This window comes from Pomacea canaliculata, linkage group LG5 (assembly GCF_003073045.1).
Source record: "Pomacea canaliculata isolate SZHN2017 linkage group LG5, ASM307304v1, whole genome shotgun sequence".
Taxonomy (NCBI): domain Eukaryota; kingdom Metazoa; phylum Mollusca; class Gastropoda; order Architaenioglossa; family Ampullariidae; genus Pomacea; species Pomacea canaliculata.
The window spans coordinates 31,171,754-31,187,538 of record NC_037594.1 but is presented as its reverse complement, the minus strand read 5'-3'; the positions used below and the strand labels follow the sequence as shown (position 1 = coordinate 31,187,538).

At 39.0% G+C, this 15,785-nt stretch overlaps 2 protein-coding genes across 2 annotated transcripts; one reads left to right on the top strand and one right to left on the bottom strand.

Moving 5' to 3' along the window:
- Positions 1-917: 917 nt before the first annotated feature.
- On the bottom strand, positions 918-7,502 carry LOC112565309 (uncharacterized protein ZK643.6-like). Its single transcript, XM_025240698.1, has 7 exons — positions 7,324-7,502; positions 6,458-6,568; positions 3,720-3,854; positions 3,309-3,359; positions 2,855-2,962; positions 2,520-2,651; positions 918-1,141 (listed from the first exon to the last, which is right to left on the bottom strand). Exons 1-7 carry the CDS (start codon positions 7,439-7,441, stop codon positions 1,026-1,028), a joined length of 771 nt encoding a protein of 256 aa, XP_025096483.1. The 5' UTR covers positions 7,442-7,502; the 3' UTR covers positions 918-1,025.
- A 1,208-nt stretch (positions 7,503-8,710) lies between these two features.
- On the top strand, positions 8,711-15,785 carry LOC112565430 (partner of bursicon-like). The gene is made up of 3 exons (XM_025240900.1): positions 8,711-9,411; positions 13,148-13,416; positions 15,362-15,785. The coding sequence occupies exons 2-3, from the start codon at positions 13,150-13,152 to the stop codon at positions 15,509-15,511; spliced, it is 417 nt and encodes a 138-aa protein (XP_025096685.1). The 5' UTR covers positions 8,711-9,411; positions 13,148-13,149; the 3' UTR covers positions 15,512-15,785.

Here is a 15,785-nt window from a genome sequence, read left to right as displayed (position 1 = left end):
GTGGAGTCATATAATGAAAATAACTTACTTTAAAACATCTTTCAAACACGCCTTGGCGCCTTAATCACTGCGCTTTGCAAGTCTCAAAAACTCAACTTTAGCAAAATCTGTGAAATCGTATTTAATTAAAAGATATCCGTTATAAGCTGGATGATGAAGCAGGGCAACTGTTGTAATGTGCGTCTGAAGCTACTGGGTCCCGCCTCCTTCCAGTCGCCGGGTGAAGCTGGACCCGAGTGCTGCTCTACTCAGGTAGTCTAATCACATCACCTGAACTGGCGGACCCACAGGCTTTACCCTGACACCAGTGTGACTAACGACAATCTTCAATACCTATTACATGCTATGTTAAGGACCAGTCCCTGACCTCATCCTATTCACCATTGACCGAATATTCGTTATAGCAGGACTTTTACTTCGATTCGGAGCACCATCCTTCACTACCTGTGTTTATGGAAAAGGCTATTAAGTGGATTTTGCGTTAACTAGTTAAGTATGCACCTGCGTAGGCAGACTATAATATCTACACTCCTGCATATCATTTTTGGATGTTGGCAATATTTTAAATTTCTATCAGCATTTTTCCCCTTATAATAATAATACGCATGTTTTATTTAACCCATACTCACGCTAGTGATGTGCTTGAGAAAAGAACGATACATGGACAGCAGATGAAGGAACGGAAGGACGAAAACACTGATGACTAATAAAAGACAAATATGGGAAACGCTATAGGTATTGAAACTAAGAACGAGCATATAAGGAGGGGAAAAAAAGAGGCAAGTTGAGTAAATGAGAAGAATTGTGGAAAGGTTATCTTACAACAAATGCTGATAAAGTTATAAATAAAGTTTTTCCCTCACAGCTGTTAAAAACAGTCAGGTACGTAACACTAAATCATACAATGCACTCTTGAATTTTGGTTGTAATTGTAATTGATATGTTCTTTAATCAAATTACGTTTATAATCTTAAGCCTATTGACAGATATCTGCAGAGGGTCCATCTCCCAGGTTGGCTGTATTCTTATTTCCTTCCTGGAGGCAAAGGAGGAGGCGTCAGAATAAGATGAGGTGGAGTTAGTTTTGGTAGTGTTGTTGCTGGCGGTAGAGTCGGGTGTGTGACGATTGGACCGCCCCCAGCTGTGAGAGAAAAAATGAACAAAGAATGAGAAAATGAATTAAACCTTTTTAAAACTTACATTTAAAGAACCCAAGAACATGCCTGCTGAAGCCACATGATGTAGGGAGTCCAGAAATGGAGTGCATGATTTCAAAATATATTCTATAAAGATGTCGACAATTAAGGCTCAGTTTCTCCGGAATCAGTGCTGTGAGATGCTCTGTAAAGACACTTTGATCCAACTTTGAATAAACTAAAAATTTTCTTCGCAGATGGTCAGACTTGATGAGCAGCAGCTCGTTCGTTCATTAAAGTCTGCGCTTCGTTCAGTTTTTTTTTTTTTTTTTTTTTTAATTCGGAGAAAATCTATCATGCCGTTTTAAGCGATTCCCCAAAGGTACATCTACTTACACAAGTTTTACTACTTTTCTTTAAAAAAGTGTCAATTTTCCTGTTAATGTTCAAGGAAAAATGTAAGGGTGTTTTAATCAGAGTCCATTGTGTTCTGAGCAACAAACTTCCAACTTGGGTTTTGAAAATCTTTGAAATCTGGGTCCCAGCTTCTACAAGTCCTGGATAATCCAGGAGTCCTTTGAGGGAGTTTTGTCTTTCATTTCAATTTCCTTTCATTTCAATGCTGCTCCAAAGCGCTGACTTTCACCACCCTCACAATCACCCAGTGGTAAAGCTCGTATTTGCAGTCGAGTCCTTTCTCCTTACCGAACTGGTGCAGTGCTTGAAGGTTCCAATGGATGTTTTTTCCCATGTCAAATGCTTAGTTGTGTTAGCTTTAGTAGCACATTTTCGCTGCTTCAGCCCTGGAGCTTTAACTGGTCCTAATTGTTGTTGATGCATGTCTCGACCAGTCCTGCCTGCTTTGACCTCATGTCTCTCCATGCTCATTAAATATGGTCTTATACACTTGGTGGCGCTTGTCTCTGTCTTTTGTCTCTGTGTTAGAGGACATGGCGGCACACAACCTTTTTCAGGGCTTTCCATCACAGTTGAATTCTTTCAACTCTCCTTTGTCGCAAATGCGTGGGCTCTAAGTCCTAGTAAGTGCCTTCTAATGGAAGTGAGCATCACTTGCACAAATTTAATATCATTGTTATCAAAGCTGATTGTGTTTTCTTACTACTTGGAGTTTCCTTTTAGTAAACCGGAATAGTTTCATTTATGTTTATCGACGCACAAAATGTCCTGCCGTCAGTTTTTTCTGAAACGCTGTGATCCCACTGGTGCTGCTGACTATCCAAGTTATTATTTTACCCAAATTAGTGAATGATCCAAAAGCTATAGGTATTTTGCAAGATAAAATGGTTGAAATAACATTACTTGAATAAATATAATTGATCACAGTTTCGTAAATAAGCAATGTTTAAAACTTTAGTAACTTACTGCAAAAGTTGCAAGTCTTTCTGCAGTTTTCTTCTGCCCATATTTTGTACTCTGGGGCACTACACATGGCCTTTTCATAGGAATCGCAGTTGGGTAAGGAATCTGCACATTGTGCCGGAGGTGTAGGAAGTCCTGTAATGGAGCAGCGGTAGTGTTAAAGTACAATTCATTAACAGGTACAACATAATTTTTCATTACATAGAGCTTTCGTCAGGATTTTGTCTAAATATAAAGGACTTCAGTCCGCCTTAAATTATATTTTATTTAAAAATACTTTCGTTTAGAATTATTTGAACACACGCTACATAGACATTTGAGATTGAAATGCTGCTTACCAACACAAAATCCACAGAAGTTCGGACAGTTGTCTTTGGCCCACGCCTTGTAGCTGTCGCTGCATGCACTGAGAGTGTAGAGACGGCAATCCACTTTGTCCACACATTCTTATAACAGACACAATTCACTTTGGTGTGAACATATCTCTGTCATGCTTAACAAATTTCTTTTGTACAAAAGATCAAATTTACTCTTACAAAATTGCCTACTTGTAAATACTGGCAAAATCCACGGCAAGATCACGCTGCAGCAAACAGATTGTAGTATTTAGAATAGTGAATAACTTCGTTTTGTGGCTCAAGATGGCTATTATATTATATAACTGTTCTTGGCAAATTTTTACATGATGGCCAGATAAATATTTGTGGTAGTCACGCATTCGAACATATCTATCATACGTATGTTCTTATACGGGCCATTACCAACTTTATTAGAAGGAGACAGAGTACTTACTGTCTGGTGACAGGGTTGTGGTGTGAGCATCCAGCGCGGCCAAGACTTCAGCTATGACACACATAAATACTGTCGTATTATGAAACTGTCGACTTGACCCACTCCACCATTTCTTAGCTCGACCAAAGTTCAAATCGAAAGGCCTTGTCAAAATGGTATGAAAGACTAACCCTAACCCTATTCTGTACAAAGTTGTTATTAAAGGTAATCATATCTTTCAAGAAAAACGAACAATTAAAAAAAATGTAATTACTTTAAAATGTTTCATGAAATGAGAGTGTTTATGGTAGCCATGAAAGTTAATGCATAATTACTAATTTACTACTCATTTACTATACGTACCAAGACGCACACAGTAAGTGTGGTGCCACAATATTTGAGGACACAGTAATGTCACTAAAACACACTCACCTGGGCATAAGCGACAGGTGCGGCGACAGTTAGCCTTGGCCCAGCCGCTGTAACTCTGATTCGTACAGGTTGACGGGTCGTAACTCTCACAGTTGTTCAAAACATCAACACATGGAGGTGGGGTTGTTGGAGGCCCTGTTAGAAAAGCATAACTAGACTTAATATTTAAGATCCCGTCCAGCCGAGTGTACATCAATGATTATTGTGAATGTCTGAGACATTGAGTGCAAGCAAACTATTAAAAGTGTGTGTGCTTTATTATTATTATTATTATTATTATTATTATTATTATTATTATTATTATTATTATTATTATTATATTATTATTATTATTATTATTATTATTATTATTATTATTATTATTATTATTATTATTATTATTATTATACGCCATGCGCTTGAATATACGGCTGGGATATGGCGCTACATAAGATAACGAACTTTTTTTTTATTATCATTGTTACTACTACTAGATATCGAAAGATCGGAAGTAAATAGTAACAACAATGGACTGCATGCAATTAAAAAAATTATGTAGTAAGTGATCAACAGACCTCGGGAAGCTGTGAAACTTAGGCAAAAGTAATCAAACATCCACGTTAACTTTCTTATTGTTTATTTAGTTATCTCCTACAAATTCCTGCAACTATAGGAAGAAAATGAAAATAAAAAGAGAAATTGTGTAACTTTTAATATGTTAAAATGTTTCAATAAATAATACAAAGGAAATTAATGTATTAATAATACGCAAGCACTGACAACCAGATTTAAGTCTCGTCTTGAGAATTGCATTTTTTGGAAGCCTTTTGAAGTCTTCTTGTCTTCTCACTCTGTCTTTGTGGGTATGCTTTTTATTAGTTTCTCGAGGAAGCCTTACATCCCAAAATTCTGTAGAATTCAGATTTCTGATTTAAAGTTTCTTTAAAAAAAAAATACAAAATTTCTCAATTCTGTATTCAAAAGTTGCCTTAAAATATTCATAGTGATAGTCGTAAGTGAAAACTGACCCTGCATAATGCATATTAGTGTAATAATCGGATTTATTTTAAATACACTTTAAATGAGTTGTGCAAAAAGTCTTTAATGGCTTTACAGCAGCCTAAAAAATGTCCAGCAAGTTTTTACCAAGATAAACTAGTAGACCAGTCGAAACAACGACGTAAAAAGCTTGAGCCAAAAAACTAGCTTATCAGATAAGAGAAGCCTCAGTATCTCTCATCGTTTATCTGCACCAATGTGTTACTTTATTTAATATTAATTTCAGAATCTAGAAGTTTTCTTATATTTTATAGTGATTTTCCATTTTAGTTTTACTAACCCGTTTCGTTATACTAAATGCACATCGTACTCTTAAGAAAGCTTTCTTCGAGTCTAATGTAAGTCAAATCAGTTAGTAGACAGCAACTTAGTTAAATGACAAATGACCAACTTTATTAATCCTAGTAGGCAATGGGCAGTTATAACTTGAGAACTGTGCTCAGTTCGAATAAAGGAAGAAAGAAAGCAGAACAAGTGCTGGGCACTAGATAAGTGAAGCATTACGACACCACACAAAACATCTCAAACCATTCGTAATGCACATAACAACCACACAATGTGCCCACATAACCCACTACGGTTGAGCAAGAGGACTGCAAAGGGTACAATTTCAAGTATCTATCATATCTGTGTAATAATATCATACAGTTTACCAGGGCTTCTGCTAAGGCTAAATTCTTTGGGGTCCCAGGGACCCCTTCTTCAGATTTTTAAGGGGTCCCTGTTCTTTGCCCAAATTTGAAGGGGACCCCATTGACGAAAATTGGAGGGGTCCTCCGAACTTTTAATGCGTACTGTACGCAATTTTTTGCGTAAGCAGAAGCCCTGGTTTACCTGAATTCAGTAAACTTAGTCAAAGCCCTTTGCTTGACACCAATTACTTAAAAGCAAATATAGACAATACTGTTTATACTGTTGTGGAGAGACAAAACGCGGGCCCATTATACAAAGGAAAATGATATGACTTTCAATGAATGACTGATAAAAATAGCTGAAGAGTGATGTGCTGACTAAAAGACTATTCAGTTTGCAAAGAAGGCACACTGTTTGCTGACCATCTCAAACAATATGTTCATCTTTTATGTTCGTCTTGATTGTCCTATCTACATTTAATTCCAGAAAATTATCGTCACACCAATGTATAATATTGTTAAGGTATTGTCATTATCTTGCTTATGCCCCTGCAACACAGTCAACACATTGGGTCTCATCTGAAAATTTAACAAGAGAGCTATTATCAGTACTTCTGTAGATGTCTGTATACATGACATACAACAGGGGTAAGTCTATTAAAACAGTCATGCGGAGATCCATTTCTTGTAAGAACAATATCAGAATAACGACCATTTATAAACCATAGTGCTTGATCCCTTCCCAAAGTGCCCAGTTATATGTTTGAACTGATGTTATATTCGTCTCTGTGTTTTCCTATTTTTAGCAATAATATGGATGTGTACAGATTTTTAATATTTGCGAGAATATAAGTGCCAGTGTGAATAAATTGGATGTATCATTTTCTGTTCTTTTTTTAAATGTCTCTATTAATGTTTTGTAGAGCTGGCAGACAAAAAAATATTCTGAAAAGGATTAATAAAAAATTTTGTATATTTATTTGTAGCTGTACACACCGTCACACTCTGTTTTACATGTTAGAGAAAGCAGTGCCTGACTCGTGTGTTCAAACAGGGTGTAATACCTACCCACGCAGTACCCGCAGGTCAGGGCGCAGTTGTCACGTGCCCACGCCTCGTACAGCCCTTTGCAGGCATCAGAACCGAAACCCGCGCAGTTCTCTAGCGCATCCTTGCAGGCTGTGAGGTAACAACACATCGCTAGAGTTATCAGGACATCTGTTCCCATCCTCTATGTCCAGTCCCGACATCATATGTTCTACCGAAACTTGGTAATGAACTGGAGTTAACACATCAAATATTTACTTTAACGACAAAGCACTTATCTGATATTTTCATCAGTGACTATCGTTATTTCATAGCTAATACACCTACCCCTATCTGGCGATTTAAATCTGGATTTGATGATCAAATTATAAAGACTATCATACACGTGTGCATTGGATACAGTTTCGGCTAAATTTGTCCTTTTACACGTTGACACGTTGACAGTAGAGGATGCAAGACGGAATTCGTCTGTATCGTCTATAGACTGCTGGTCTTAGACCACTTTTAAGAACATGCCTTTTACACTATTGTCTGAAAAAAGATCAGTTACTTAGCTCCTAGTAATCTTCTATATCTACCTCTCCATAAAAAAAATTAACAGAAACCTCTCTTTAACTTAAATGTATTTTGACTGTGTTGCTCCGTCATAGTTACAAACTATGAACTAGTTCATTATCAATTAGTCTAGTCTTCTGTTCCTGTCTTATCGCCTGGGCTTGCACAGTCTTTGTTCTATTGTTCTATCTAAAATAAGGCAACTTAAAGTTTTCAACGTACCACCAACAAAATAACAATAATAAAGGTTTTAACTCACGTTTCAAGTTCAAAATGAGATAAATTAAGTAGAATCAATATCTAAATCCAATCTGAGCGTTTGTGATTCTTACCAGCATCAAATTTTGCGGTAGCCGTGCCAATCTGTGGGGGAGCAGGGGTGACAACAGCTTGTCCATGAAGCCCTTGTATCAGAGAGAAGCAGAGCAACAGCCACTCGAGGGCTTGCATTGTCTGTGACTTCACTCCGTACGTACAATGTGTCCACTGACAAATGTGAACATGGCATCTGCTGATGTAGAAAGATCCAAACTATTGTAGACAAGGGACGTAGGATTCAAGATAAGATAAGCACCTTTTACAGAACAGGAAATTTCACGAAACTGCTGAGTGTTGGTTACCTCTTCACTGCCCCCCACTTGTGGAATGATCGTATTTTTTAAATGACTTGAAAAGTCTTGGAGATAATTCAATAATTGTGTTTTCAAAATTTTTGCTTCACAACTTTCTAGTTTTTTTTTTTTTGTCTCTACATCAGGTCTGTTGACCCAGCAGCTAAGCATTTATCACCATAACAGTAAGGATCCGGGTACTGGTTCCAATCTTGTCTCGGGTATACCGTTCTTTCTATCCATGCGGTGCCTGTAGACAGGGTCAGCTGCTTTGTTGTAATTTATCCTTTGTGGCTGTCTGCGTAAAACACTAGTTCACCCCTCTATTTTACTTTCCAGCTTATCGTTTCTTAGAGTAAGACAATGCAAGTACATCTTCGATCATTGTATGAGTCTATAATTACTGTGGGTATTAAAGATACAGCACGTCTCAAAACACTTCAGTAATGCAACGAATGATTTGGATTTGCTAACACGAATATTTTAAAAAAAGGCTTGAATTCGGTCCCCATGTGTCAAGTGCTAACTGCTCATTTTGACGACCTGAAACCTCACTGCGCTGGCATCTGCCAACCTTTTTGGATGGGAGGACGGTCCTGAAAGCTTAATCAGTCATCGCTCACTCTAAATACTCGGCGACTTTCCGCATGTTGCCTTTGTTTGGTTTCTGTGAATGTTCTTTTGTACAGCTTAAAGTGAAAAACGCACAGAGAAAAAAATTCTTTGTTCACTGCCTGCCGCTGCCTCCGCTTCTTTCTTTCTCCCTTTCTGTGTGTCACATAAAATAGACCGTTCGGCACATTGACTTGTAAATCATTGTTAACACTTATGTTAACACTACATGTAAGTAAACAGTGTCTGGTCTTTCAATAGAAATATCAGAATATTTTGCGAACTACAAAGCAGCAGATAGGCAAGGATAGTACCATAAAGACAGGAGCAACAGTTGTGTGGTGGATGGAGTGTTAATCAGTAACAAGTTCGATTCAGTATTTTCTACACGATTTATATTTATTTGAAGACCACATAAAAGGTAGAGTCGATCTTGTTAGTAACCAGCTATCACATTGCTCATGATGAGAATTTAAACATGGACTTGATTGATGGGATGGTCTGGAAAGTGATGAGGATGTATATCTGAAGCCTGAAAGGGAGGGTGTGCAGCGGGGGATTGGCGTAAGCAAATGCCTTGAGATCTGAGACATCTACAGAGAGAAGAAGAAGAAGGGATGAATAGTCATTTTAGTTGGCCTGTGCTGGCAGAAACCCCGCTCAATGAAATGCCATGCGAGCGGCCGTGTGGTGGGAAGCTGTCGCCAGGCTTGGCGTGGGCAGAGGGCAGTGGCGCTATAAGACGGCGCTACGCCCTGCGCCAGACCACTCCGCGCCAGTTGACATCATCCGCTGCCACACGTCCCCATAATCACTTCTTGTAGGCGGAAGTACCTGATTCTTTATGTTTCTCACTTCTTGCGTCTAGCAAATGTCTGCTTAGGTGCTACCCTTGCCAAAGCCGCAGTCTGAGGACAGGCTGCTGTCTGTGGGTGGAACCCGTTAATCACAGAAACATTAGCCAGACGATCTCTCTACAGCGCTGCCGGAGAAGATCATGTTTCGCACATAACCAAACCCCGACCAGAGGCACTGATCTTTCACAGAAACCTTTCCTGGAGGGAAGAAACGTTAGATGAGGAGTCTCCAAGGCAGTCGACTGAAGAGGCTCAAGTGTGTCAGTAACTTCTATTGAACCAAAATAGAGATACGCATTATTGTTACACAGCCTCCATCTCTTCGAGAAACCTATTACAGGTGAGTCTATGAGAGAGAGAGATGGGAAATTTGTGCTCGAGAGCAGTGTTTGGCATTTAATTGCATGCATGCTTGCTTTTTCTCAGACCAGTTAATCGGTAAAGGGTGTCTTCCCTGAACTACTGTGATCTGTTTATTATTTTTTTTATTATGTTGTGTTTACACATAAACATTATTATCGATCAGTTGTGAATTAACTATTTTTTTTATGCTTTGTTGTTGTTGTTGTTCTCTCACTATGATGACCAAAAGACTGAGTAAGACTATATTTTTATTATGCATATAGATTGTTAAATCAGCAAGACGAGAGGAACATTAATAAAAATATACACCTGATGCTTCTCCGAACAATTAGGAGTTGAAAACATGCAAAGGCAAGATAGAAATTGCTAGAAAGAATATCATTTGCGTTTGAACACTTGGTATGTACCGCCTGGAATTTCTCTATAAGCTAACTCCAATTATTATCTATCTCCTTTTTGATGTGAGTCTGAAAAAAAAATTTCAAAGTTCTTGCATACTTCGAATATACACTTTATTATTATTTTGTATTAATTATTTGATTTTTATCACTCCACTTACCGAGAGGAATGAGGGATAACGTGAGGAGCGCAGAGTCGGATCGAAGTGACATCGGAGATAAGTTTGCTTAAACCATTACTTAATGTGATTTCTCTTGGTAAACAGAAATTGTAAATAATCAAAAATAATCGAAACGATACATAACTGACGAGTTTATAACACATATCAATATTTTGGCGAAAGGCGTTCTTCATATTTTAGCATCAGACAATATATAGATGCTATGATAACCCGATCATGCCATTTTATAATAAGTCGTTTTCAAATAAAAATTATTAAAGTCTGCAGAGGTCCCAGGACTTACTTTGAGCAGTGCCTATGAATGAAGTCTCTATGTCTATGTTTCAGCAAAAAAATCGTATATTACAAATAGTTTTGAGTCAAACCGTCGACCCACCCGACTGGTCTACGCCTGCCGTGAGATGCTATCAGTTGTTTCCGATGTGTTGGGTGACTTATCTCACTGATCGGTCTATCAAAGAATCACAAACACACAAACTATTAGCTGTGATGACAGCTGTCAAACCTTCAATAATGACCAGCAGTCAGCATGTCTACAGTTCTAAAGGGTGTACTAAGGAGTTTAGTCCAAACTAATGTTCAGGTTAATTCTGTCACCTACCTGATATATGTTGGATCATGGTATCTTTCTTTAGCGACTTCATATGATCTATCTCCGGGGCTATCACAAAAAGATGTTACCTGACCATTCCGTTAAAGGTCTTACTTCAAAGTCAGTTTTCTTTCATCTTATAAGCAATTCATTATGCATAATATTTTGTGGTATTTACTGAACGCTACTCAGTTTTTGGTTAATACAAAGTACTGAAGTTAAAAGTTTCAATGCTTGACTTTCTAGGATATGTAAGTATAATGTCTACTCTGTAGCATCGTAACATAAATGTTCTACCTTGACTTGAAGTCGTGTCACTGTAATAAGTAGCAGAGAATTAACAGCGGAATGAACCTCATCTCTATACTTCTGCCGTTTACGACAATGTCTCATCTGTCAAAGAAGAAGAAAGGAGGGAAAATATATAATTTTCTTCTGTTACTTGAGTCATAATAGTGATGGTATGAGATTTTCACACTTAGCACACAAGTGATAGAAACACCTTTTAACCGGGAAAGTGCCACCGAACATTTGACCGGGTCTGTCAAAGTTGTGTCTGACAGTCATTGGAAATCAATGGTTTGGAACTTTGGTCAAATGTCATGTCCAAACGTGTGTGCCAAAATATTTTCCAGTACAAAGGGCACTTTGGAAGCTTGACACTTTGCCCATTTGAGAACGGCCTTCAGTATTTTAATCCCACAAAAACATAGCTGTTAAAAAATCAGCCACTCAACAAGACAAATAAATGTAATTTTATCTCAAAATCCTTGAAGAAATGTCTTCTGCATTTCGAGGAGACTGGGTTATATTCAAACACCAGACGTCAGAGAAATAATTGGCTTCTGTAACAGAAGTAATTCGATTGATGACGACGCTGACAAAGGAGCTGTAGACGACTTGCTAATGCTCTGAAAACCCATTCCCCCACAGGTAGACATCTGTCCCCAACTTGAAGCTTGTCGAGCACACTGTATCTTGTGAGCAGACACCTTATTTTTTCAGTTAATTTTGCGTTGAGATCATCGATCGTGCCAATGGCGGGTAAGAAGATGAACAGGAAGACGTTAATGCACTTCGTTTTTATCAGAAATATCGTGTCGCGCTTGACAAATAACCTGAAACTATTTTCAACCCCGCCGTCTGCTTCAGAAATAACTTGCCATTATTTTGGCTGCAGTCGGTTCTGTCCCCATAATAACATTATTTTAACGATTCCACTTTGATACTGACTTGATAATAAATAATGTGAAGAATGAATTTCGATAGAACTATTGTCAACGCACATACACGTATACATAAGCGCGCTCGCGCGTGTGTGTGTGTGCGTGTGTGTGTATATATTTACGTGTAAGTATGTGTGACACCTGGGTACAAAGATTGCATAGCCACACTGAGCTCAGCAGGAGCCTGTTGGACTCGGCGCAGTTTGCCTCATCGCATTCTCCCAATGAGTACGACGTCCCTCAATGAAAATGTGTGAATACCTACAGTGGCACCTCAATCACTTACAACACAGATCACATGGAAATAATAGCTCTCCGTGGGCACTGTGCCACACATACACATGCATACACGTACACGTACACGTACACGTACACATACACATACACATACACATACACATACACATACACATACACATACACATACACATACACATACACATACACCACTCCGGTGTTTCGATCTTTAGTGCTGCCCCCTACAAGTCTTTCCTTTATAGATGTGTACGTGGAAGAGTTTGGCGTTGCTAGGCTACAGAGTTTACCTCAAACTTTAACTCCCCGCTGTCTTCTTTTCTGTTTGTTTGTTTTTTTTTTTTTTTGTTTTTCTCTGGAGGCCTTTAAACTCAGATCTTATCATATGCACTTACACCGGCTAAAGGGCATGCTAGAGACATGAACGAGAGAACGAGTGTTTATTGAATCGCTTACACTCCAACTTTCAGCAGAGAAAATAATTCCTTGGTTACTTTCATACTTAAAAAAATATCTTGGTGTTGTCATAGAACCCGCCATGATTTTGTACTTCTTTGCCATTGAGAATAAATAGTCTGTGGCTAGTCTGTGGCTTCTGAGTAGCTGCTGCCAGCAAGATGCTAGAGAGGCCCCACAGTAAATGTCCTGTTGTGTGGCAATCTAGACGTTTCCCTCCAGCTCCCATTTTGTGCAGCATTAAAAAAAAGATGGCATCGAGAACCGACACCAGTCCGTTATACAGCAAGTAAATTGTTGGAAATAAGTGTCCTGGGCATTATTTGTAAAGGTATTGCTAAAAAGACTTTCTACTAAAGCGATATTTTAGAGTTCTTTGCTCATATTAAGCGAGAGGGTAACAGAGTTTCCTTGGAACTCAACTTTATTTTCAAGCAGAAAGTCAAGTATTTTTGATTCAGCTGGTTTGTTTATATTTTTTCCAAAAATTGTATGACCTGTGTGTAGGTGTGTCTGGTGAGAGACGCTCAAGACTGGCCTAAACGTTAAGCCTTGGTAATTGCTAGATGGATGTATAATGTTAATTAACCCCTTGTTTATGCAGTGATGCAGACTGTGTCGAGGTCAGCGGTGGCGTGCTCGCTGGTGGTGATGCCGCTGCTGGTGTTGAGTCTGTGCCTGGGACATGCTGAGGGCAACGGCGACTGCCAGCTCATACCTGGGCGCGTGAACATCGTGAAGGAGATGACCGTCCCGTGGAACGGGAGACTAGTGTCTGCATCCTGCACTGCAGAGGTCACACTGAGCAAGTGTGAAGGGACTTGCGAGTCCAGTGTTTCTCCATCAGTACGCCAGCATCGCGGTTTTAGGAGGGTAAGTTACGGGTACATCTACTTTAAGTTAAAGAATTTTCTCATCAGTGTGTGAGGAAAGCTACGGTGAGAATCTTTCGACCAGTGACAGCCTTGCTGCAAGTGGTGAATGCCTTATCTGTTTGGATGTTGGATGCTGGATCTGTCAACTGAGTTTCTTGCATTCGACCATGACATCTTTCTACAGAGACTTCTTGTTACTTTCAGTCTCTGGCACTGTTTTTAACTGGTTTCGGTCCTGCCTGACTGATCGTCCTATAGTAGTTATAGGCACCGTGTTGAAGTAAGGAGAGCCTCAAAGCTCCGTTTTGGGGTTTCTTTTCACTTTTCTTTTTTTCTTCTTTCCTTCTCTTCTTTTTTTTTCTTGTGTGCATCCAGCCACATGGTACCACCATCCAGCACTTGGACCTCCCAGCTCCTGCAGTTCTGCATCTCCTTCACGCAGCACAGACTAGACTCTGAGAAACCCTTGATGTTCATCAATAAACCGAAAATTAATGAGGACAAAACTGAGGTCTTTCCAATATCTCTGCAAATAAACGGAAATGTGTGCCATCCTCTGCTATTTTTATTTTCTCTGGGTAGAACATCTCTCTTTCCCAGACCATCCGAAATCTTGATCTTACTATCGATCTATCAATATGTTTTGACTATCATATTGATGTAGTCTTGAAGTCCATTTTCCTTGAGTGTCGCAGCATGAGTCCCTTCCAACCTTTCCTGTCAGTTTCTGTCACCAAAAAGTTCTGTTTTTGTGTTTTCCAGGCTGGACAGCTGTAACTCGCTGTCAGAGGACAGCCAACGGGACTAACTTTAATGTCCTCCTCTTTGAGTGTCACTGGGTCCAAGCTGCCGTTGATCACAAGACCGTCACACTGTGCTACCTGTTTTCACAGACTTGGACCCGTATACCTGTCTGAACTACTCATGCCTTACAACCCAAGTCCGTCTCTTTGGTCTACAAGTGTTGCCTTTTTCTCTGTCCCACCCATCAGACAGGAAAATCTTGACCGATGCTCCTTCAAATCTCACTGGAATTCTCTCCCAGTTTTTCTTCAACCGTTTGATTTTTTATAAGCCTGGCCTAAAAACCCACCTTTGTAAGAACTATCTTGCATAATGATAGTGGAGCGCATTGTTCCTCCACTCCTCAGTTCTTCATCCTTATCCATGCATTTAGTTTACTATGTGGTCATCCGCTTGCTGACGTTTCTGTTTCTTGTCTGATTGGCTGTCGTTTAGTTTGATGAGATATTGAATCACAGTGTCTTTCTTTTCTCTTTTCTCCAGTCTTATATCACCCTGTGGGTATTCCAGATTTTTTCTGAATGTAATCTGATGTTCTATGGCCCTTTTTTAGACACGAGCTAATCACGTGTGTTGCTACACTCCCCCATTACTTGAAACGTTTTCAGATTTCGTCATTGCTTTAACTTAATTATTTCATGACTTTCAATCTGTCTTCGAGAGATAAAAACTAGAACTATCCAGTCACGATCATTCAAAAAAGTCACTGCCCAAACTTTTTTCTGCGGACATTTTTTTCCTTCGTGATTTTTTTTTTCGTTTAAAGCCGGGGTTTTATCTTAGAAGTAAGAAACAAAGTTAAAAATAAGAACGCTTGTATTCTTTTCCACCCCAAATGTAGTTCACGATTATGATCGAACCGAGGTTTGGAGCGTCTATTCTCCACAGCTAATATGTTGATTGCTGATTCTCCTGAATCAGGTTTAGACCGAGAATGATTGCTTTATGCTAATAAAATGTTCATAAAATAATAAATGTAAATATGGCATAAATAATTTGTAATTATCTAGGTAAAACATTTACAGGAACCGGTTACTGACGAACAAGAAACACAGAGAGGGTAAGACAGAATGAGGTTGTGGAGGAAGAAAGAATACCTGTAAAGTATGCTACATGATGTGACTATTTGTTTGATGCAGGACTGTCAGTGCTGCAAGGAGGTGGAGCTGAGACAACGAACAGTATCTCTGAACGAGTGTTACCATGATGGGCAGTTGATGCCAAACATTCAGGCGACGACACAGGTCAGCGAGATAGAGAGATGCAGCTGCAACTCCTGCACCAACTGAAGACTGTCACTCAGCTTGTCCCTCTCATGTTTTGAATATTTGTAAAGTACACAGTCCACTGAAGTCTAGCGGACAGCCGTCCTTTTACAAATGTTGCCTCGCCATTGAAAGCATCCTTTGTCTGTTTGTCGGAAACTGAGGCATGATGTGTTATCGCCATTTCTTCAACCATGTTACAACAACTTTTAATTTGCTTTAACTCAGATTAAGATTTTTTTAATTGAATCTGTTTAACCATTTGAACCATTCTAAAAAAAAAAAGCAAATAAAGGCT

Coding starts and splice junctions, on each gene's coding strand:
- LOC112565309 (XM_025240698.1), bottom strand. CDS start 7,441: ATGCAAGCCCTCGAGTGGCTGTTGCTCTGCTTCTCTCTGATACAAGGG. Junction 6,569..7,323: donor TACCGCAAAATTTGATGCTG/GTAAGAATCACA, acceptor GTTACCTCACAG/CCTGCAAGGATGCGCTAGAG. Junction 3,855..6,457: donor GACCTGCGGGTACTGCGTGG/GTAGGTATTACA, acceptor CTTTTCTAACAG/GGCCTCCAACAACCCCACCT.
- LOC112565430 (XM_025240900.1), top strand. CDS start 13,150: ATGCAGACTGTGTCGAGGTCAGCGGTGGCGTGCTCGCTGGTGGTGATG. Junction 13,417..15,361: donor AGCATCGCGGTTTTAGGAGG/GTAAGTTACGGG, acceptor TGTTTGATGCAG/GACTGTCAGTGCTGCAAGGA.